Genomic DNA, 23,130 nt, shown 5'->3' with positions numbered 1-23,130 from the left:
CATGTTTTTATTGTCACTCTAGAAAACATCAAACATATTCAAGATCATTGCCCTCCTCTGAGTCTACGATAATATTTTGATTTATTTAACCATGTAGAGAATAATTTCTCTGTTCATTACATTTCCAGGTAAATCTGGGAGTGCCAGGTTTTCACCTGACTGTACAGGGCAATGGTTTCTCAGTTAAAGGAAGTCTGCTGTCATAGACTCAAAGGACTTCAGAATTTAGAAGAGGATCTTCAGATTTCAGACCTTTGGCAAAAAACTACTCTGTCTGTGTGTACCTTATGAGATCAAATAATTCCTAATCTCACTTTACTGAAGTCCCCTCCAAGGAGTTTAGTAGATCAGGTGCTGATTTCTGAGGTAAGCAAGGCTTCTGCGTAGTCAATGCCCCAGAAGTGCCAGAGGAAACTGGACTGCTGGACCTGACCCGAAGTTTTTACCATACAATGGTCTTGACCGCCTCCAAAAACCTGCAATAGGCTTACACTTTTTTTTCATCATCAGATCAAAAGCAAAGTCAGGATGGATGTGAGAGACAGAGCCAACACACCTTGGAGTTCAAGTGTCTGGCTCATCTATAAGGAACTTTTTAGCAAGGTACCTCTCTTCAAGAAGGATTTGGACCTAAATCAGGTGGATGTGCTAACTTACCTCTGAAATTCCTTTTGCATTTTGAATTCAACATTCAAAGGGTTTGTGCACTTAAAAGTCAACTTAAAAAATACAAGCATGAAGTCAGATTTCAACTCCAATGCTGACTTATGCCCAAAAGCCAATTTACTTATCTACGTTGGATTTATGGACTCTGGAGCATGCGGAAATTTCAAGAAGGTGTCTGAACTGACCGACAGACACAGAGAAGAGACTGATGGTTGCCACAGGGGATATGGGTTGAAGGACTGAGTGAAAAGGTAAAGGGACTGAGAAGTACAAATTGGCAGTTACCAAACTGTCACAGGGATGTGAAGTGCAGCATAGGAAATACTCATATAGTCAGTCGTATTTAATAACTATGGATGGTGCCAGTTGGGTACTAAAAATATCAGCAGGAACACTTTACTTTGTAAAGTAAATGACTGTCTAACCACTATGTTATATATCTGAAACTATACAAAATAATACTGAATGTAAACTGTAATTTTTTAAAAAAATTTCAAAATTTAAAAAAAAAACACAACAGTGTCTGATCTACTAAATTTCTTGGAGGGGACTGCAGTAAAGTGAGATTAGGAATTATTTGATATCACAACATGTACAAGGACAAAGCAGTCTTTTGCCAAAAGCCCGCAGAGTTAAAACTTCTCTCACTCTATGCCAGTGTGATTGAAGTTTGTGTTCTCTGGCTAATGTCAGGGAGCTTTTGGTACTGTAGGCAGTGAACTCATTTGACCTGATGTCTCAGTATATTAAAGCAGGTGGTAAACCGCAGAAAAAAAAGTAAACCTACAGCCATCTGTTTACTGTGCTCTTTATCTAAAGATATTCAGAGCCCTCAGGCTTTTTCACCAATAACAAAAATGTTAATACAGGAATTTGCAAAAACTCTTCAGCATTTTAGATTGCTTTTATTCTTGCATTAAATAGAATTGGAAGAATGCACCAAATTAAAGCCGATTACCAACTTATCCCGAACTGCTTATCCATCGTCTGGAATTTCTCTCGTCTCCTTGTTTCTATCGGTGCTGCCTGTCCTTTGAGCCATCTGATTGCTTATTATGATCAGCAAGTTAGCTAATCAAAGTAGAAAAAAAGGGAAGCTCGAATCATTTTATTGTGTCCTGCTTACTGGCTTTATGTTGACTGCAGCAAGAAGTTATTGCATGGAGTGAAGAAGGGGAGGGGTTGAGAATGTAGGCTTAAATAAAGAAATAATATTTTGAAATTATCTGTGACTCAGAACATCTTCCAAGCTGTATGAATAACTGATGCTTTGTTAACCATGGCTAAGATTTCTGGATGATAATCAACACTGCTTGGTCTGTTTTTCAGTAAATATGATACAATTTTCCTTCTTGCCTTTATACGTATGAGATTAACTATAGGCAACACTGATAGAAATTAATAATTTGTAACTTCCTTGGTAAATGACTTATCTAATTATAGACATTTATTAGTCTGTCTATCTATCTATCTATCTATCTATCTATCTATCTATCTATCTAGTCTATCTCCCATCCATCCAGGCACCCATCCATCCTCTGTGCAGCTGTATTTCACAATAGTTAAAAACTTGGGATTTAGAGTCAGCAAATCTAAATTCAACTTCTACTCCTATCACTTACTAATTGGGTGACCTTGAACAAGTTACTCAACTTCTCTGAGACAAGTTTTCTTCTTCTGCTTGATGGGGATGGTAAGAAATATCTACCACTTGGGACGGCTTTGAGGATTAAATGAAATAATGCATGTAAATGACTGAGCACAAAATCTAACATATAGTAAATACTCAGCAAATAGCACCTATTGTTTTTGATAACAGCTTTCCAAATCCCAGACCTTCAAAAACAACAGAAAAAAAAGATGTGACTTGAATGCTTTCAGTTCTGAAACTCTATATTCATCTATAATGCTCATGAAAAGATAGCACCTACATCATGGTCACTGAACTACTGGAAATTACCCATCTATTACTTTATGTAACAATTATTTGTGACGGTCAAACATGAGCAGTCACTGGTAGGCACTGAGGGAAGAAAGCAGACTTTGGTACACATGGTAACAGATATAAAAGAGATAGGTACAAAGTGTTAAGATAGATGGTATGGTGACTCACTAGCTGTGGTGTTAGGGAAGATTTTCAGTGGGTATGCCTTCTGACTTGGGTTTTGAAGGATGAATAGGGGCTCACCGAACAGAAAAGAAGAGAGGCAGGCTGGCCTTTGCTCTCAGCGTTCCTGGCAAGTGGTCTGCACTGACTCTCACAACCAGCAGGGTCCTTGGAGAGAATAACTGCTATGCTACAAACTTTAAGCGTATGTGCTTGGCAGGTTCCAGTGCTCACTGTGCTAGAGATTGGATATCTATGTGTTCCCTAAATCTAAACTAAAGAACCACAACTAGAGACAATCAGCACTCAGAGAATTTGGTCTTAAATCAGACCAATTCCTGTAAGGTGATGATATTGTATAAGAAGGCAGATCTATCAATGAAGACTTTTTTATTTTAATTATAAAGATAGAACAACATAGGGACCCCACTTAAAGTAAAGGGAGATAAAATAGTAAAGATATACCAGCAGAACATACCCAAAAAGTCAGAAAGGAAAAGGGGCAACTATATCAAATACAGAGAAAGGAATTGAGTTATTCTGTGCAAATGAATTCGGTATCAGGAATCAGTGATGCTTAAAATATGGTACCTACATCCTCATTAATGCTATCCCTATAGTTCACAGAGCATCTGCTGGGACTACCCTGGAGAAACATGTGGAGCACAGCAGCAGCTGGATGAATCCAAAAAGCCACCTGTCCTATCTTTGTGCTGGTGGGGAGGGGGGTTGTTTCCTGGCTCAAGAAAAGGAAGAGTGCCTGGGACTCCGATGGGGAAGAATAGGTGACTCTAATCTTCAGGCCTCCTGGCATAGTGCGACTGAAGGCAGGTCAGCCAGGCTGCCTGGGCACCTATCGAGTGCTGAAACATCCCAGGGAGAGATCAGAGACACAGGGCCAGCCAACTCGGGTTGCCATATACAACTCTTTACCTGACTGGCAGGAATAGATTGGTTCTATTCTCCTTAAAGCAAGCAGAATCTTCTAGAGAAAAGGCGGGGTGGGGGCGAGGGGGAAGAGAAAGAGAGAGAAAACAACAAAACCATCTCCCTAGGTTTCATTCGGCTAAGGTGACCAAATGTCCCTGCTTGACAGGGAGATTCCCAGTTTCTGCCACTATTTCATCATAATTATTAATAGCAACCCCTTCTTTCTCAAACTGTTCTAGTTTGGATGACTAATGATAGAGTCATCATCGATTTAGTCTATGTTACAAATTACTGTAACAAGAAGACTAAAATATATACCTTTTGGTAGAAAATGTATTTCAGGACAATCAAAAGGTACCAGCTGAGAAAATCTTGTATTTCACAGAAGAATGCTAATGTAGACCAACTGACAAAAGAAGAAAATCATTCTTTCACAAATCCTAATGGAATTACTAAATCAGACAAGAATTATCCATTGGAATCACAACTACTAGGTGAAGAGTTGATGGGGGGGGCTGAAGATCCCCCCCGAGTGACACCAATCTCATGGTGTTTGGGGGCAGGAGGAAAAATATAAGTTTATAATGGAAGGTGTTGGTGTCCGGATATTATGGTGAATCCAGACTTCACCAGTGCTGGGTACACTGGTGCACAACATCGGTTTTGCATTTTACTCAGAGGGTCTATCTCAGGAGCAGGAGGCTAAACGGTGTGCTAAAGGGGGGCCCTAACGCTGGCAGGCACTTTATTATTAGACACTGGTGGTCTGATGCCCCAAATAGCAAGACCTCTCTATGTGGAGAACGGATCATGTGAGAGGAGGAGACAAGATTTTTGATAAAAATAAAAAGACGAGGGTGAAAAATAATGAGACATGTTGGATTTATTCACATAAACGTATCTTTATGGTGGAGGATTTATTCATCAGTAAAGGCTAGGAGAGACATCATAGCATCAAAGTGAGAAGCGAGAAAGAGTTAAAGCAATCAAGGATGAGGGCGAAAGGGGTAAACATGCAGACAGAAGACACAGTGAGCGGGAACAGGGAATGAGGGATAAAACACAACAACAACGTGGGGAGATAGATGAATTTGAAATGGCAAAGGAAACAGAAGGACAGAGGGGGGCAGGAAGTAAAAGACAGCTGGTCAAAGGTTGAGGGGGCAGAACTGGAACAGACAAGCGCTGAATCCATCTTTGTCATCTCAGTACTCATGGAAACTTAAAAGTTAGGAGCTTGGGAGAGAGGAAAAAAGAGGGAGGGAAGGAGGGAGGGACAAAAGAAAGGAGATAAGGAAGAGGGAGCAAGGTAGGCAATTAGATGGTAAAAGAGAAAGACTGGAAATAGGAAGAGTGATATGAAGAAGGAAAGAGAAAGTAAGGAATGAGTAAAGCACACATTTCAGAAGCACACAAGGAGGGTATTATTAGATAATTAGATAATATGAGCATTCTATATCACATTCCAGAATTAAGTAATTCAAATTTACTTTAAGAATATCAGATCTGTTTGGACCAGGCAACATTTCTGTGGCTGACCTGAATCATGACTTGATTTATACAACTGCTGGGAACAAGGGTAAAAGCACGACCAACTTCACAGACAAAACAAAGCTGAGTAGCTCTTGGATCTTCTATGCACAACTGAGTGAAGCCAATCGGCCTATGGTGCTCCTTACTTTCCCCATGGTCCTGCTCTCACCCAGAGGGTCATTTCATCATATGAACTGACCTGAGGCAGCCACATATTTTCCATCCATTTTCCTGTCTGCCCAGAACCAACACAAAAGGCAACTGCTGGTTAACATAATTAATGTAGACAGAAATCTGGCTAAACGCTACAAAAAAAATCCATTTTTCAGGCGCCTGATTATCTAGATTGCTGACTGCATTGATTGCATTAATCCAATGATGGCCAAATCTTTACTTTCTTTCTGTTAGGCAAGATTTAATCTAGAGAACTCACAGATCTCTCTAGGATGCAAATCTCTCCCAGGACACATGATTCTGATTGACAGTTCACAAAATAACTTTGGCATGCATGAAATATTAGATTCACACGCAATTTTCATGCAAAGATAAACCTATCCATCAACATAATTTTGGCTCCAAGAAAGCAGTCAAGGTTCTGCGTCTGGAAACTGAAAACTAGGAAGTCTGATGTTTTAGAAACCATAATCAAACATACTTGTTTGCAATTCTTACTGTGTGTAGCTGTTTTCTAGCACATCAATAAGATTATAAATTTGTATTAGAAATTAATATTATAAGATTTCAAATCACAATGGAGTATGAGTTTGAGAATTGCTGGTTTGAAATTTGGGAGAAGAGATGGGTTGGTGAAATCAGATTCCTAGATTCTTCAGTTGGTTTTTCACATACAAGACAGTAAAAGTAACACTCTACCTAACTCACAATGCCTTATGAGGTTGGCCCAAGTTTAATATTTCTACTTCCTAACTTTGAAGTTTGAATCTGACACTGTACACAAAGTACAGAACACAGAAGTTATTATTGCAGAGCACCTACACATGAAAAGTAAAGAGAAAGATCCAAAGGGCCTCTTGGATGAATACTCACTATTTGGTAGAGTCAGATAATTGATATTCTCGTCGTCTATCATAGCATTCCTGGATTCCAGGATCATTCCATAAACTCTTTATTGCATCTACGTATGGATTCTCAAAAGCAGACACCTTCTCCACATCAACTTCTCGAACTAACTGTGCATGGGCCTGTTAAAAAAAAAATAGCAGTTTTAATCTCTTTATCCATCACTGAACATTGCCTTTGGCTCATACGTTACACTGAGCACAACTGAGCTCCTCCTTCATATACTGAAGGATGTCATGATACACATATGACTGGTTTTAGGTGATAATCATAATCCTAAAAAAATTAATATTATTAAAGAGAAAAGAAGACAGAAATAATTATCTTCTCTATAGTTTATCATAATCGAACAAAATACACCTAGACCATGGGTGTTACGTCTTAGGAGAAACTCAATCAGGACTAGTTTCTACAGTTCACAGAGTGTAAAACCACTGACACAACAGTTAATAGTAATGATTTAATTTGAACAACGGAGGCCAATCCCCCTCCATTCCCACACACTCCAACTTCTAAAACATTTATTATCTGCCTTATCTGTGTTATCAAATTGAAGACCCTATTCAATTTTTCAACCGAAAAAAAGGACTTTCTTACTTCATTATACAACATTTAGCAGGAAAGAGATAAGGCAATTTAAAACTTTTTTCAATAAGATTGAAATAAAATGTTACATGGTCAACTCCCAAATTAACCAGAATATACCACTGTTTAACAATTCCAATTAAAATAGGTTTCACAGATGTGATATATATATGCAAATTATACATATACATAAATATGTAAATAAACAAATATAATAACTAATTACCTTGGAAATTTGAGGCAGATGGCTGGTAATTTATTCAAACAGTCTTCATTTTGTACAAAAATATAAATTCTGAACTAGGTTAGTGAATGGCTATCATAATCACATAATGACCTAGTTATTCATTTTAGTTTTAAGCAGATAGAATTGTAATAAATTTAATCCATGTCAGACCCTGTCTGGTTCCCAACCTTTACTGCCCTTCTCTGCCCATAAGTGAGAGGGGTCCCATGTCATTAGTCTAATCTTGACTTTAATAAGGTTTTAAGAAGCCCAACATGCTAAGACTGAAGGAACCACCTTTCTTGCTAGCTCTGCTCTGACCTTGACAGACCTAGTTAGTCAGAGGCCCCAGCTCCACACTGAACATCTGTCTTGGGAAACAGATGCCGGAGTCGTTTTCTGGGCCTAGCCCCTGTCCAGGCAACCCGCTGTGTTATCCTGCCAGCGACCCTGCCAGCCGCAAGCCCGGCTCCTGAGTCCTGCGCCGGATGGGCCTACCTCCATCACAGTTCCCCACGAGACTCACTCTTTGAAAACAATTATCACTGACTCCCCAGTGAATCCCCTCTGCTGTGCTCCGTTTGGCTCCAGAACCCCTGTTTTTCTGTATTGATATCAAAGACTGTACTGGACCCATCTTCCCTGTCTTCAGCCTGCTAAATTGGATCACCTCAAAACACAAAACACTGGATATGGGGGTCTCTCCCACCCTACCTAACAAGTATGTAGAATGTTAACTTTCAACCCTTGCCTTTCTGCCCTTGCTCACTGAATACGATCAAGCTCTAATTCCGTGTCCTGAGACATGATGATGATTACCATTGCTATACTCCTAGATTACAGTACTCATTGCTGCATCTGTATTCCATGGTTCTCTGGAGGATTCGGTGAATCTTGGGAGGCACCGGGGGGCAGAAGCAGGGATATACAGGATGGTTTCCTGCAGGATACACCGTAAAGACAGGGTTTTAAATCTGACCCTGCTTCTTTTTAGCACTCCAGATAAATTGCTCAGTCTTTCCAAATGTTATTCCTGGTGGGAACACACTGCCCCACTAGCCTCATGTGGCTTTGTGTAGTGTTACAATACTGTAGAGCCAGGGGTTCTCAAAAGGCGATTCACACACCAGCAGCATCACCTGGGAATTTGACAGAAATGCAAATCCTCTGATCCAACGTCAAAAGTTTTTGAATTGGAAACTCTAGGAATGAGAAAGTTGGGCCACAGAGTTGCCGTAGGAAACTAAAGAGAAGAGGCCCACAGAGGCAACAGTCACTCCAAAGGGCTGGGGAGCCATAGAAATAAGCGAAACAGGCAGGGCACATGCAATGGGGACTGCTGGGGGCTGTGGCACACTGAGAAATACGCTCACTAATTAAAGAGGGCAGCAGCTGTTTAGCTCCAACCAATTGTTGTCACTGAGAATGTAGGTCTTTTGTTGCCAGATCTGCCAATTTTTCCAGGGAAGCCAAAAATCTAGATTTTTCTGTGAAATATCTCTAGTTTTAAATCTTAGCAACCCTATACAAGGTAAATAAAGGATATCTGTGTCTGAGTTTGACTGGGGGCCATTCATTTGGAGCATTTGTTCTAAAAGAGTCTTCTCCATTTCCTTTCCTATTAAGCTTTACAATAACACCGTATCCTGCATAGATCCTAGAAGACGGTAGCTGGCCACTGGTTGATCCACACATGCTAACAAATAAGAAATTTTTAGAACTTTCCTACAATAACACTTAGACTATTACAGTATCCATAGGGATAAATGGTTGAGACCTTTCTCTGTATTGGCTAAAAGCTACCTAGTGACATAGGTTAGTGGAGGCAGTGGTTTTAAATGATTTGAATACTCACTACACTAGGCCAGCCATGTCACTTGGAAGGAGTTATGGTTCTGTTTCTAGAGAAGTTAGCTTCTGCCAGAGAAAACAGTTTCAACATACCAGACACTTTTCACCATCATGATGAAATGCTTGCTGGACCCCATTGCGATGCGAGGTAATACAGCAATCAGGGAATTAGACACAGTTCCCATCGGGGGAACAATCCACATGGCGGCAACCAAACAAAGCACAGGATTACATGATCCAGGAACAAGAGGGAATTCTTACATTTCATCCTCAATTTCAGTTGGCCGTAAGGGTATTTAAATAAAGGCAACATTCTCAACAGTGTATTGTAACTTTCCACTGAGAGCTTGCTCCTGTAAGATGAGACTACTTTCTATTGCCAGAAAACTCCTGCAGTTTCCTATCTGGCTATATCTCTGTGTGCTTTTTCTTACATCTGTAATGTCTTCCCTCTTGCTCTCTGTATCTTCCTTAGCTTTTGTTCTGGGGCTTTATCATGTGCCATCTCTCTGATTTTTCTTCTCTCCCCCAAAATCTAATCTTTGTGTCCTTTGAACCATGGGACTTTTGCATTTTATTTTATGTTAATCATTATGTCTTGACTTATTTCCCTCTTAGAGACTTTATGCTGAGGAAAGGGGCTGTAGCTTACTGACTCTAATTTATTTTGGGACCCAAGACAGAGTAAGCAAACAAATATCTGTCTATTTTAATTGCATTTAAAAATACATATAAATACAATGCCAAGTTCTACATGTTTCTCCAGGAAATTTTCCAGCCATTACCTATTCTCACAGCACAACATAATCCTTAACAGCACTTATCTCAGTAGCTGGTGTACGATATTGTACACCATATGTACATTGGTGAATACCTGCCTCCCTAATCACAGTATAAGATCCAAAACAGACTCAGCGTTGCAGTATCAGGGCCTTGCAGAGTGCCTGCCGCCTAGTAGCTGCTTGATAAATATTTGTTGAGTGAAGAATGCAAGGAAGGAAAAAATGGAAATTGTATTAAACTGGAAATCAGGATATCTAGCTTCTAGCCCTGGCTTTACCTCTAACACTAGCCATAACCCTTAGGAGAAACTACTTTACCTCTTTGTAACTTCATTTTTGATTCAGTTAGAGTAAATTAGAAACCTCATCTAGCCACAAACTGTGTAATTATAAACATATAATAAATATAGCTACAATGCATAGAGGACCAAGGAGTTACGACACTGTCCCTCTAGGAGCACATAATATCATTTATTAAAATAAGACTTCACTATTTCCAACAGTACCTAACAATATAGGGCAAATCATAGTTAAGTCTCTACACGAGCAATACCACATGTGGACTGAGCAAGCAGAACTCAGTTTGGACAAAGGAGGTCAAACAAGGTGTCAGAGAGGAGACAGGGTGTGTCTGAGAGGTGGAGATGAAGATACGTGATGTTTCCAACGAGGAGGAAGAGATGGACAAAGGTTCACTGGACAAAAACAAAAATAGCACTTCCTTGGGAAACTGTGGGGGAAAAAAAGTGTAGGGAGGAGTTTCATGCTATTAATTCAAATTAACCTCCACAGTGAAAGCTATTATATGAACCATATCAGCTATGAACCGTAACTCTGAGAAATCAACCTCCAGCATCCATGAAAGTATGCTGCCCCAAATAACACACGTCACCACTTTACCTTCATCCAGGTCGGAATTTCTGAGACATTTTTACTGCCTCCTAAGCTTCTTTGTTTAAGTCCATCCTTGTTGTTTTGGAAAATGACATTCAAATATAAACAGCTGTAATCTGTATTTATGTAGTAAGAGCTTTCAACTGAAGTTCTCTACGTTGTTCAAAATTATGACAACTTAGCGTTTTACAAAATACACATGGAATTTTTAAATTGCATGATATATATACATAACTCCAGTGGAAGTTCAATCCTCTCACTTTTTTAGTAAAAAATATTCCTTATGTGGAAAGAACTTTTTTAGTATGCTAGAGTAAAAAGATAAGTGAGACCCTTTTTTATTGGCTCAAATGTCAAATGTGAATAGCAGTAAAAATCACAAGTAATCATGTGAAATTAAACAATTACTCATGAAAAAAATGATGATAAAAAGAAATTTCTGATAAAATTATAAATGACAAAATCGCAATTGACTATGCTTTTTATTTTGAACATTATGCAGAGAAAAGCAAAACAGACATCAGTTAATTAACCATATAATCAAAATGTGAAATACAATTCTATTTCATTTTAAGTTAGAATTACGCGCACTGGATAGAAATATTTAATGGTGAATGCTAGCTTTCAGAATTCTTAGCAAGCTGGCGACAAGCCTTAGAGCGAACACTATGAGAACTAAACAGCTACTCTTAGAAAATCTGGCAGAATTCTAGGGAAAGACCACATGGAAACCTCAAGAGGTGCCAATGTGGTAATGTTTTATTTCAGTGATTCGGTGGTCATAAAACTCAGGTAAATCTCAGACATGTTGATATTTCCATGGTTGCTTAGGCAAAGGGAAGGAAAAACTGGGTTCCCACCACAGGGGGCCTGACTCCGCCCACAGAAGGCCATGGTTTCCGATGAAACAGAAAGGATTTTATAGTCACTTTGGAAGGATTTTTAAAAACTCATTAACACCTCATGGTGGCTTTAGGCTGGAATGTCACACTTATTCCAGTTCCTATACTGCAGAAGTAGAAAAGCAAATGGTAACTCCCACATTTGTTGAAGCTCTTAGACACAAACATTCAGCTCAGGAGGCCTGCTCTGTCTGGCGGGAGGCCCAGCACACAGAGGCCCTCTAACTCAGCGGTCCCAACCGCTGTCAGGGTCCCCTTTAATTCCAAACTGAGGCTCACGACATCTCATTCTTTTTCCTTGGTGCTTGTTTTCCTTTTGGCATTTGACTCAAGAGAAAAAAAAATGTAGACCCTCTAAGTAAATTGAAGAGAAAAAAAAAATTCCAGGCCTTTTGTTTGTTTTGTTTTCTTTTGGTCAGAGGAAATACAAAGTAAAAGGAGGGAATACGGGATCAGATTGCTGTGTTGTAACCCCACCTCCACCCTGCACAAATGAAGCATGACCTTGGGCAAGCTATTTAACATCTCTAAACCTCTGTTTCCTAATCTGTGAAATGGGGATAATAATAGCACTTATTTTAGAGGGTTCTAGTACAGAATGCAGGTGCAACATTAAAGGCACAGCCTAACACCCAAAACTACTTGTTACTTAAAAAGGAAAGAGGGAGGGAGGGAGGGAGGGAAGGTAGGAAGGAAGGAAGGAAGGAAGGAAAAAAGAAAGAAAGAAAAGAAGAAGAAAAGAAAATAGCACAGAAAACATAAACAATGGTACATACACCCACTAGCTTCTCTGACTTTGGGCAATTCACGACAACCTTAATTTGCTCAAACGTGAAATCACATTCTGGAAGTCATACTGGATAACGGATCTCTGGCTCCTCAAATTTACAAGGATTCCTTAGCATAAAATTTCCTACAGAAAACTTGGATGAGAACTGAACAACTCATCATCTCTGACTTCGTCACAATTTGGTGCATGACACACGGAGTGACAGTTGATGCACTTTTTTTTTAATGAGCATTACTGTATAAGTGATGAACACGGCAAAGTCCCACTGAGATGCTGCTGGCTGGGTTCACATAGCAAGTGATTCATTCCCACAGGACGGCCTCTGCATACTTACAATTCAACCCATGGCTCAGCAAAATTACAAATTACTACATGACACAGCCTTTTGGAGTCCCTGATGAAGATTATAAATCCTGTGTTTGGAATCCTTCCGAGCTAGGGATCTGCGAATTCTCTTTTACTAAGTGCCCATGTCCTCTTCACCCCAGTATCAGAAGGAGGCCACTGACTCTCTCAATGAGAAATCCAGAGAGCTAGAGGAGGGAAGACTGAACAATAGCTTGTGATCAAACCAGGTTTCAGTCATAACTGTCACATTCCAGCTCTGTGCCTTCAGGCAGATCTCTTAACCTTCCTGAACCTCAGCTTCCTCAACTATAAAATGGGGGAAATAGTATATTGTAGGGATGATAGGAACATTTAAAACGTTGTTAGGAAAATGCTTTAAACAATATTATAATTATGAAGCCTTGTGCTATTTCAAAATTACCATCAATAAATATTATGTCAACAACTATTTACTATGAGTTAGGCAATGCAGTAGACACTGATAAAGCAGAGAATTCATGTTTAATAAAATGTTCCCTATAACAATATATTAGATAAGAAAGTTTACCAATGTGTCACATATTATTCTATGTTCACTACAATTTTATATGTTGATTTATTATCCCATTATTAAGTTTGCTCCTCCATCATTCCATTTTTACTTTTAATCTCCATTATGGTAAAAAATATATGCTGAAAATTTATTTTTCCATTTGGCTGTGCTTCACTATAGGCTATATTTGCTTATTCTAACATACGATGGATTCCTTTTTGATAAAAGGAAATACCCCATTTTTTAAAAGATTTTATTTATTTACTTTCAGAGAGAGGGAAAGCAAGGAAGAAAAAGAGGGAGAGCGACATCAGTGTGTAAGAGATATATCAATCAGTTGCCTCTTACACACCCCCAACTGGGGACCTGGCCCGCAACCAGGCATGTACCCTGACTGGGAATCGAATCAGTGATCTTTAGGTTTACAGGCTGGTGCTCAATCCACTGAGCCACACCAGCAAGTGCTCTGTTTTTGTTTTTGTTTTTGTTTTTTAAATACTCTTTTTCTTTCAAAACACTCAATCTCTTTCTTAGCCCTACCACTATAGTTTTCCATGTAAAATACCATTTTCCTTTTTCATGGATCTGCCACGTCATAATGATCAGTACCAATGACATATTGGTCAGATGTTTGATGTAGAATGGCAAGCAGTTCCAAAGAGTCTGTTGACTGATGTAATTACATGGTTCCATTACATAGAGTCCCATACTCAGGTCAGTAAAATCTTGGGATGCAATGTAAAAATTCTGCATTATTTGAAATGCTACTTGTTACCTGTTCATGATTATGATGATATCATAAATGTAAGTACGTACATAATGAATACAACAAAAATGTTTATTTTCAAATAAATTATACAAAGTCATAATGATAAAGAAATTAGAAAAGGAGACTTGTTTAAAGATATGTATATTCATAAAGATTGAAAATAATTAGGTATCCTGTATGGCTGCCTTCAAAGAATATTGGAAGAATGTTAGTTACCTGGGATTTTAATGGCTGCTTATTGGAAAAATGGGTTCTAAAATAAAAATCAGATAAATGTGGAGAATGATGGTTATAAAAAGTTAAACAGATATCTATACTGCAGAATTCAGAACTTCAGTAAAGTAATGGTGCTAGGAACCCATGAGCACACAGCGCAGGTGGAGATGCTACTGTATTTCCCGAACTTTTTTGATCATGGCAGCTTTCCCCCCTCAAATCAGTTGATGAGACTGGTCTTCTCATGGATCACATTATGAAAAACACTGACTAGAGACTGAGACTCTCAAGAAAAAAACAGGGGTTGATTTTATATAAACGAAACAATGAATTAACAGACTCCCCCCCACCCCTGCCGTCAATTCTGGCATCATAGGTAAATGCCTGCTTTATGGAGCCACATCATCTTCCTTTTTGAGATCTTGCATGTGGCTCATTTCTTGATGACAGTATGTCTCAGAAAAACCTAATCATTTAGCCCTTTGCAATGTCTGTGCTCCTATAGTCTTATTAACAAGAGGAGCATGCTGCTGGTGGTTTGCAATTTTATTTTGTTTGACAACAGGAAAAACAGATAAAGATGATTTCCTTGTTCAGCTTGGTAGACTTTCAAACAAAGCTGCAAAAAAAATAAAAAGAACAAGCTCCTTAATGAAGGGCGGCCCCAATGCTCCTGGGAATTCCAGAGTCCTGCACAGGGAATGTCATCTTTCTGGGGTATCTGATGTGAAACCTGATCACTGCAGCTTCAGATCTTGTGTTCAGAACTGAAAGTGAAAAGGGCTCACAGTCTCCAAACCTTACAGAAGGAAAAAAACTTCTTAGAACACTCAATTATTGCTTTCACTCGGAGAGCAAGAAATGGTTCCAACAGTAAGAATGCAAAAAGAAAGCATAGTAATAGTGCCAAGTTGTCCTATCCAGAAGAGTGACAAAACATTTAGGATCCAAGAAGCATGAAGAGAAAGGAAATAAGTGAACCCACATCTCATTAGGCATTTTTGTTTTTCATAAATTAAAAAAAAATTGGGGAAGTAAGTAAGTTATGTAATTTGTCACTTTGAGAAAGGACTAAAATTTCAGAAAGATTACCGATAAAAATCAATTATAGAAAGATACTTGGACCAGTATTGAGAAACCTGCAACTTTCTAGTGACAGTATGATGACATAGTGTACACATGACACTTTTGAGTAAGAAAATGGCTACTGAAGTAAAATTACTAAAAGTTAATGTTGTGTGTCTTAGAAATATTTACTGATCAACAAATCAGTTTTATTAAATTGGTATTAAAATATTCTCAAATATAAAATTCTTCCTAAAAAGTAAAATTTTCATATATCTGTAAAAAGAAAAAAAAATTAGAGAATTTTTCTTTGTACATTCATGTACTTTAGCTATGGTTCTTAGCTATATCTATTCTCAATATCCTGTCCCTAACAGTTTTCAGAAGACTGTATGTTTTTTCAATATGAACATACTATATATTTAACTATTTCATACAAATGCCTGCAATATTTCTCAAAATTGTATTAACCATTTTAGGTTAATATATTTGAAAGAGTTAACATTTTCAATTGGGTTCTTCTCTATAGACCTTAACATTTTAAATTCAGAAATACCTTCTCTTTTAGGGACTGAAATAGTACCTGTGAAGCCCAGAACAAAATCTGCTAACTGGAAGGTATTCTTAATTCCATTATTTTTTCAAATGCAAATATGGAAAAATTTCAGTTCAAATATTTTCTTAGGAACTATTTGTTTCCTATTAGTTCATAATATTATTCTTTCACAAATACTTTCAGGAGATGAAACTCATGATTGGTAAATTATCACAGTTTGTTTAGACACAATTATGACTTATACGTGAGTCATAACAAATTCCAAGTACATTTCTGCTCCATAAGCTTAATTTAATAAATGTTTTATTTATCATGATACCATGCATTCTCAAAAACTATGTTCATAGCATTATCACAAAATACGTTTATTTTCAACATTTTTAAGGAAACAAAAGCATTTACCATTGAATTTTATGTGGTTGATGATACCACTATGGCCATAATGGTGGATGTTAAATATCGACAATTTTGTACAAGTTACACATTATTGTTGACTTTCTTCAGGGAGAAAAATTTGGTGTTTAATTTTCTGTTAAGCATGCATTTTCAGGTTTTTTGTTTAAAAAAGCTTATTATGGCCACGGGGATTTACTGCAAAATAAAAGCATAATCAAACAATAAAACAGTAATGGATTTAGCCAAACAACAAATGATAAAGGCGTTGAAGCGAGCAAGACTGCTCAGTGCCGATTTTCCACATACACCTAACATCATTTCCTGCTGAGCCGCTCAATGATGGCCTGCTCTCTCAATGGAGCTCAGAGCCTACAGACCAGGGCTCAAGCATGACTGGCTAATAACAGCACACAGATGGTAAAGTCAGCAGCATCACAGCTTTCTCTACTACCCTAGAAGCTGAAAGGGGTTGACTGTACCTAGTTGCTCTTGTCCGAGTTTACCCTGTATTAGCAGTGAGTGCCCACTGGCTGTCTTTGAAAGGGAGACACAGTTACACTGCATCTGGAAAGGATTTGGAAAACAGTTGGAAAATCTTTCAGATTTAATCAAGTGTTAAAGTGAGAAGTCTATTCAACTACATGAGCAGTATCTGGAAATACAAGATGAAAGTCTATCAAATCCATCCTCAGTTTTTTGGTGCAGCTATTACTAAGAATGCTTTATTAAAAAATACAAATTCAGGAAAAATGCTAAACTTGTGGGATGCTAGGATAACAGATGTAAACCGCAAGTGTCTTGGGCAAACCAGGACTTAGGATCAAGATATGTCTGTGAAAGACCTGGCATAGGGAAATTAAGAAACCCAGATATAAGATGACGGTCTCCAGACCTACTTGGTCTAGTACAGGGTCACCACCTTTTAATAAAATGGAGACAGTTCCCATTAAACAAACCATTTCCTATTTCTCTCGATAAATGGAAGCTCCAGTAACACTATGCCCATATTCCAAGAGGACAAGATGCTGCAGACAAATATGCTACCATATATGCCTCAGTACTATTGTCAATAATAATGAGAGAGAGCATAATTCTTCATGGAAGTGAAGAATATTCTATGTCTTACAATGCCAAAACTAACTAACTAACTCAAAGAATAGAACCTGGCTGGCTTCGCAATGCCTGCCTGCCTGGCCCTGAAGTAATTTGATTTTGCAACCCCCCTCCTCAGCCGCAACTGCCTTCTCTGTGTGCACTCTGAATAAGAGAAATTGTGAATTACACTGAATATGACTCCAACTGGTGGAAATTTTCTCAGCTCCCTGGTCAGGATAGATTAAAAAATAATGTGCACATAGAAGCTTCCCATGTTTTCTGCTCCCCAGCCCCTTAATCTACATCCTAGAGCTGAGGTTATACTGAACTTCAAATGTGTGTATTTGGAGTTACAAGCCACGAGGGGGACCAGAGCATGTGTTAGGGACCAATGGTTCTGCATGGTCTGGATTGTTAGGGGTCAGGACTATCTCACAGTACAATGCACTGTGGCTAAGGGCCTGTGGCTTTGCAGTCAAATGACTGACTTTTAACCATGCTCCCGTTTACTTGCTTTGGTCCCTCCAAGCCTCAGCTTCCTTAGCCCTAAATAGAGGTAATGATACTCTCGCCACAGCATTTTATGAAGCTTAAATGTAATACTATACCTAAAACGGCAAAGGCGCAAGCACACACTAGTGGCTCAGTAAACAGAAGCAACTTTGAGTTTGTATTTCAGGTATGATCCAAGGGGAACGATGGTGAAACATCCTCACCTAGCCCTTCTCTCATTCAGTGAACCAACTCTTTTGAGGACTTCAACTTTTGGAAATCGGTTCCAAAAAATACAAAATAATTTCTATGATTGTTCCCAGCCTGCCATATAGCACTATTAAATTTTATATCTTAAGGAAATGCTGTTCTAAACTCTTACTTAAATTATGGGTTACTGGTGATTATTTTACAATTACAGTGGTTTTCCAACTAGAAGCATGTTGACTTTAAGTAGCATACAAGTTCTTTTTTTCTCCATAAGACAGTCCAAATGTTATTATATTGCATTAATCTCAATGTCACATTTTCAAACGTGCAAAGACCATAACCTGATTAAAACCTTTTCTAGATACCCAAATAGATACATATGAAGATTTTACCAGGGATTATACACCCAGACATGCTCTTTCCTATAAATTCTGGTAAGCTACCCGTGAAAAACTAAAATGATGGGTGATGTAGCATGGGTCATGGAATAAAACCAAACCAAACCCATCTCTATATAACTCAAAGGGACTTAGCAAATTTCATTGCTTTTTCAGGAAGATAAATATGCATATTGCCTCTTTTATGTGTTCTCAGCTATATATCTATTTTTGAAAAGATTTCATGTAAGTTCCAAATTTAGCTCCCACTTCCTTTTGCTGTGCAATCAGAGCTACAGTCCATCTCTGATAACATTACAATCTTCACTCCAAGGAACGTATATAGAAACTGCCTTTCAAAAAGAAGATAACCTTTCACTAACCTCTTCTATGCTTGTGGATAGTACAAGAATACCCTTTTCCCCCATCTCCAGCTTCTATGGGCACTATCTACATATATTTTAAATAGTACTTTAAAATTCCCTTTACTTGGTAACAGGAAATTTCAACCTTTGTAGACCTTCACCATCTTTTATTAAATAGATCTCTTGCTGTGAAAATGAGTTCAAGGAAGAAATCTATCTCTTTTCAGATAAGGGAAAAGATGGAGAAGAAAGAAATCAAAAAGAAGGGGCAGTAAAGAGAAAGCTGGTGTGCTAGAATGAAGTTAAAAACAATGGCACTGATAAGGATAGAGATTTCAGAACCATTTACCTGGGTTAATTACTGTTCTATGAAAATATTCTTCTCTTTTTATTTTTCATTCATTAATATCACACTTGAGAAAGATAAATTATACAGATAAAAATTTGGGGGTATGAAGGGAAAACGTTAATTAATATATTAAAAATTCTAAGCAGAAATAACCTGAGTGTTCAGCAGTAAACGCAGCCCAGTAGTTGTACATTTATGAAGGAAATCATTAGTCACAAAGAGCAGTAAAAAGCTAATTAAAAAGCTAGGCAAGAGATGTGATGAAGAAAGGATGTATAGTAAAGCCTCAGTCTTCCAAGAATTCTATCCATCCTTCCATTTAAGTCTTTCTAAATATTATTATCTTGTTGGGGCACTCACAGTCTTCATAAACTATTCATTGGGCACGAGGTATATATTGCTGGCACTGCTATTTGACTGCTCCATGTTTATGTACACATAATTTCTAACAAGGCATTAATATTTCTTATATTCTAGCACAATGCCAGGGCAACTCACTATATACTTCTACGATGGAATGAAATTGCTTACTTTCCAACATATTTGTCCAGAAATGTGATCGAACAAGACTGTAGACAAGGAGGAATAATGACAGAGGAGGTAGTCCAGGTCTGGAGGCCTGGTTGGGTCTCTGGTATATGATCTTTGACTAGTCTCCTAGCCTTTATCAGTTCATTGTTGACTTCTGTAACTACATTATTGAATTAGAGAATGACCAAGATGCCTTGCCCTAATAATTACACAAACATAAGCTGGGGTGGAATGAAAGTATTTAACCAGTGGTATGCAGGCACACTGGCCAAACAGAACAGAGCCGGCTCAGGACTTTCCTGGCCATGCCTCACATTGACCTTCGCACTGGTAGACGGCAAAGACGCCAGGAGCATCCTAGGGTAGAAGCAGGGCTGCTAGGGTGCCTCAAGGAACCAGGAGCAGTGGCTTTAAAATATTATAATTTAAAATTTTTAACACTGGTACAGTGATATCAATGGGTAAGAGCTGAATAGTAACTCAACCAATAAGTAATATCTTTGAGTCATAAATATGTTAATTTTATTCATACGTTATTATTTTCATCTGATGGTATAGAACTGCTTACAGAGCGGACAACAAAATGAAACCTGAAAGTCCTACAAACACTTCGCTAATATTTCTTTTGATTCTGCTCCTCCCCATACTTCTAACTCAGCACTTTTTGGAGGGAGCCATTCTCTAACTCCTGGCTTCTCCCCAACAGCATTAGATTACCTTACAATGAGAAGCCCAAACCACGCTATGTTCCTTGCTTTGCTCAATAAATAAAGCATGACGTCCAAGAAGAGAATTAGCCACTGTCTTGATTCATAGATGAGGAAAAGGGTTGCTTTTATGTTCACAATAAAATTCCCCATGACACACAACAGCAATCACAGTTCCGTGTAGGAGCCTGTGGCCTCTGAGGCAGCTGCAGCTCCGGTCGCACCAGCAGCCTGGGCAGCCCCAGAGGATGGTGCGGCCAACAGTGGGCAGGGCTGATGTAATTCTTGGACTAAGCAGTACCACATACTACTTAGTGGTACTAGGTATTAGTACTTGGATGAACATTAGAATCACCTGGGAAACTTTAAACAACACTCATGTCTAGGTCCTGCCCTTGGAGAGTCTGATTTAATTGGTCTGGAAGGGCCAGGCTTTGTTAATGCTCCCTGCATGGTCTATTATACAGCCAGCGTTGACCACCATGGTGGACGCTTTGTGGTCTCCAGAGTAGAGGGCACATAATCACCCCAGGGTGCAAGACAAACTATCAAACTCTATGTGTTTAATGTGAAAAAGAGAAAGATAACAAGTTTTTACTGTCGTGAATGGATGGAGAAACAATGACAGCCTCACTCATCTGCGGCCGTGTGTGGTGTCCAGGAGTCCTGAGGGAAAGGCGGGAGGTTCCTGAGGAATCCTGTCTCTGTTCATCTTCTGTGTTGCTACATAGCTCCATTTATGTGTCCCCAGCTAGTAGTTTACAGATTTTCTTATCTTAAAGAGTAGAATCCTGAGAACCGTGTACAGTGAGAAGGGGAATAATCAGAGAAGGTTTCCTAATTATGTGATGGCAAACCTCTTATGAGAACTGTATAACCTTAAAGATGAATTGCAGATTTTTCTTTTACAAAATGATGTGTTTCAAATATGCTGACCTTTTTTTCTTTTGTCATGACAAGGTGGCGAAGATATTTTTAAAAACATAAACACATTTAATCTATCTCTTCAAGGCCAAGAGCATTTTAACAATAATGAGAGAAAAATTGCTAGGAAACTTGTGCTGTGAAAATGGATATTTGGAAATGTTTCCATAGTGATGTGATTTTGCTGTCAAAACCAATGTAAGGTGTGACACTAGGAAAAAAGAAAACTATCACATGTATAAACTGAAAAAACTTGGGAAAAAATCTTTTAAAGAAATAGTTTCAGTGGGGTTTTTAACCCATTTGTTTAAGATGAATAATGTCAACAACTTTCAATTAGTCTGAAGGAAGAGCTAGCTAATATCAGTGAAGATGGAAATTTACTAGCAAAATTTTGGTTAAAAGCTTTTGCATAATTGGTGAATGGAACTGAAAATAAGCAGTATGATTGAGTAGGCACAGCCAATGATACAGTTTCTTTGCTGCTAACTATCTATCCTGTGTGATATACTTTTATTTATGAGATACTAAAAATAAGTACTAAATTAGCCCTGGCCAGGTGACTCGGTTGGAACATCACTCCCCTATACCAAGAGGTTGCAGGTTCGATTCCAGGTCAGGGCACATACCTAGGTTGTGGGTTTGATCCCCTGTCAGGGCATGTACGGGACGCAACCAACTGATATTTCTCTTTCACATCAATGTCTGTCTGTCGGTCTCTCTCTCTTGAATCAATAAACATATCCTTAGGTGAGGTTTGGGAAAAAAAAAGTACTAAATTAAACTGAACCTAGAACCAGATCACTGAATCACTGTCACATAGAGTTAATCAAACTTTTTTTAAAAAGTTACACTGTTTTATGTTACAAAGGACTCGACATCTTGTAAGCATAATTTCAATAAAAGCCACAATTTTTTCAATGGGATGCATGATCAAAAAAGTCTGGCCCATACTCTGTGTGTTCAGTCAGTCACTTCAAAATCAGAGATCTGAAATGAGAAAGGGTGTCTGTACTGGATACTGTAGACACTGGTTACCTGTTGGGTTGGTAGTATACTAGAGGAAGGTAAGGGAAAACTACAAACTCTGTCCTATAGAGTGAGCCATGAAGAAACTTCTGGAACTCTGCTAAAGACTGGTTTAGAGAGGGTGCCTAACTGCATCAGCAGGCAAGTACACATGTCACCAGTTCCATGGACCTGGGGAGAAACCGTGCCTCCTGTGTTTATTCTCCCGCTGTCCCATACTGTGGTTTTACATCCTGGGTGCCCAATAGATGCTGCTGACAAAAGCTAATTATTTTTTGGTGGAAAAACTGTACAATCGCAGCATTGTAGCTATAGGATACATTTCCACTAATACAACATAAAGTCGCCATTCTTATAATTGATAATGTGTTCCGCTAACATAATATCTATAACAGTCAGCCACTGGGAAGTGGAAAAATTATTAATTAGTATCGCTGCATTATAAAAAGCCTCTGTTAAATATAGTACAGTGGAAAACTACACGACAGTGTGCTGAGCCCCAGAAGACACCCACTTTCAATCTGTTAGAATTAACTGTTTCACACTCCATGTATTATTATTTGGTTTAGGTGCTAAAATCACTAAATGTCTTGATCTTAATATTACTGTGCTTTTGTCCATGTGATATAATAGAAACTGTTATATAGAGGTTACATTGCAGATGATCACAGAAACACTGTTTCCGCTTTTGTGAAATATCCTGAAAAGCAAATCTTTAAGGAAATGGATTAATTAGAGGCAATAAAGTATTTGTGAACATTTTTATGTATTCATATAACTTGCCTTCAGTTTCTTACAGTGCCAGGGCCTCCTGTGGCCTAAA

The 23,130-nt window shown here is 38.4% G+C and overlaps 1 protein-coding gene across 1 annotated transcript in view; it reads right to left on the bottom strand.

Annotated features, from left to right (window-relative positions):
* The window catches only part of LOC129078244 (guanine nucleotide-binding protein G(q) subunit alpha), a 262,495-nt gene that overhangs the window by 72,371 nt on the left and 166,994 nt on the right, over window positions 1-23,130 (bottom strand). Inside the window, exon 3 of the mRNA XM_054583001.1 lies at window positions 6,284-6,438. Within this exon, the coding sequence (XP_054438976.1) occupies window positions 6,284-6,438 (155 nt within the window). The remainder of the gene's footprint in view (window positions 1-6,283; window positions 6,439-23,130) is intronic.

Source organism: Pteronotus mesoamericanus, unplaced genomic scaffold (genome assembly GCF_021234165.1).
Source record: "Pteronotus mesoamericanus isolate MK-2021 breed Mesoamerican mustached bat unplaced genomic scaffold, CSHL_Meso_final contig_73, whole genome shotgun sequence".
Classification (NCBI taxonomy): Eukaryota; Metazoa; Chordata; class Mammalia; order Chiroptera; family Mormoopidae; genus Pteronotus; species Pteronotus mesoamericanus.
Note: the sequence above shows the minus strand (reverse complement) of the source record. Positions and strands in the feature narration are given on the sequence as shown.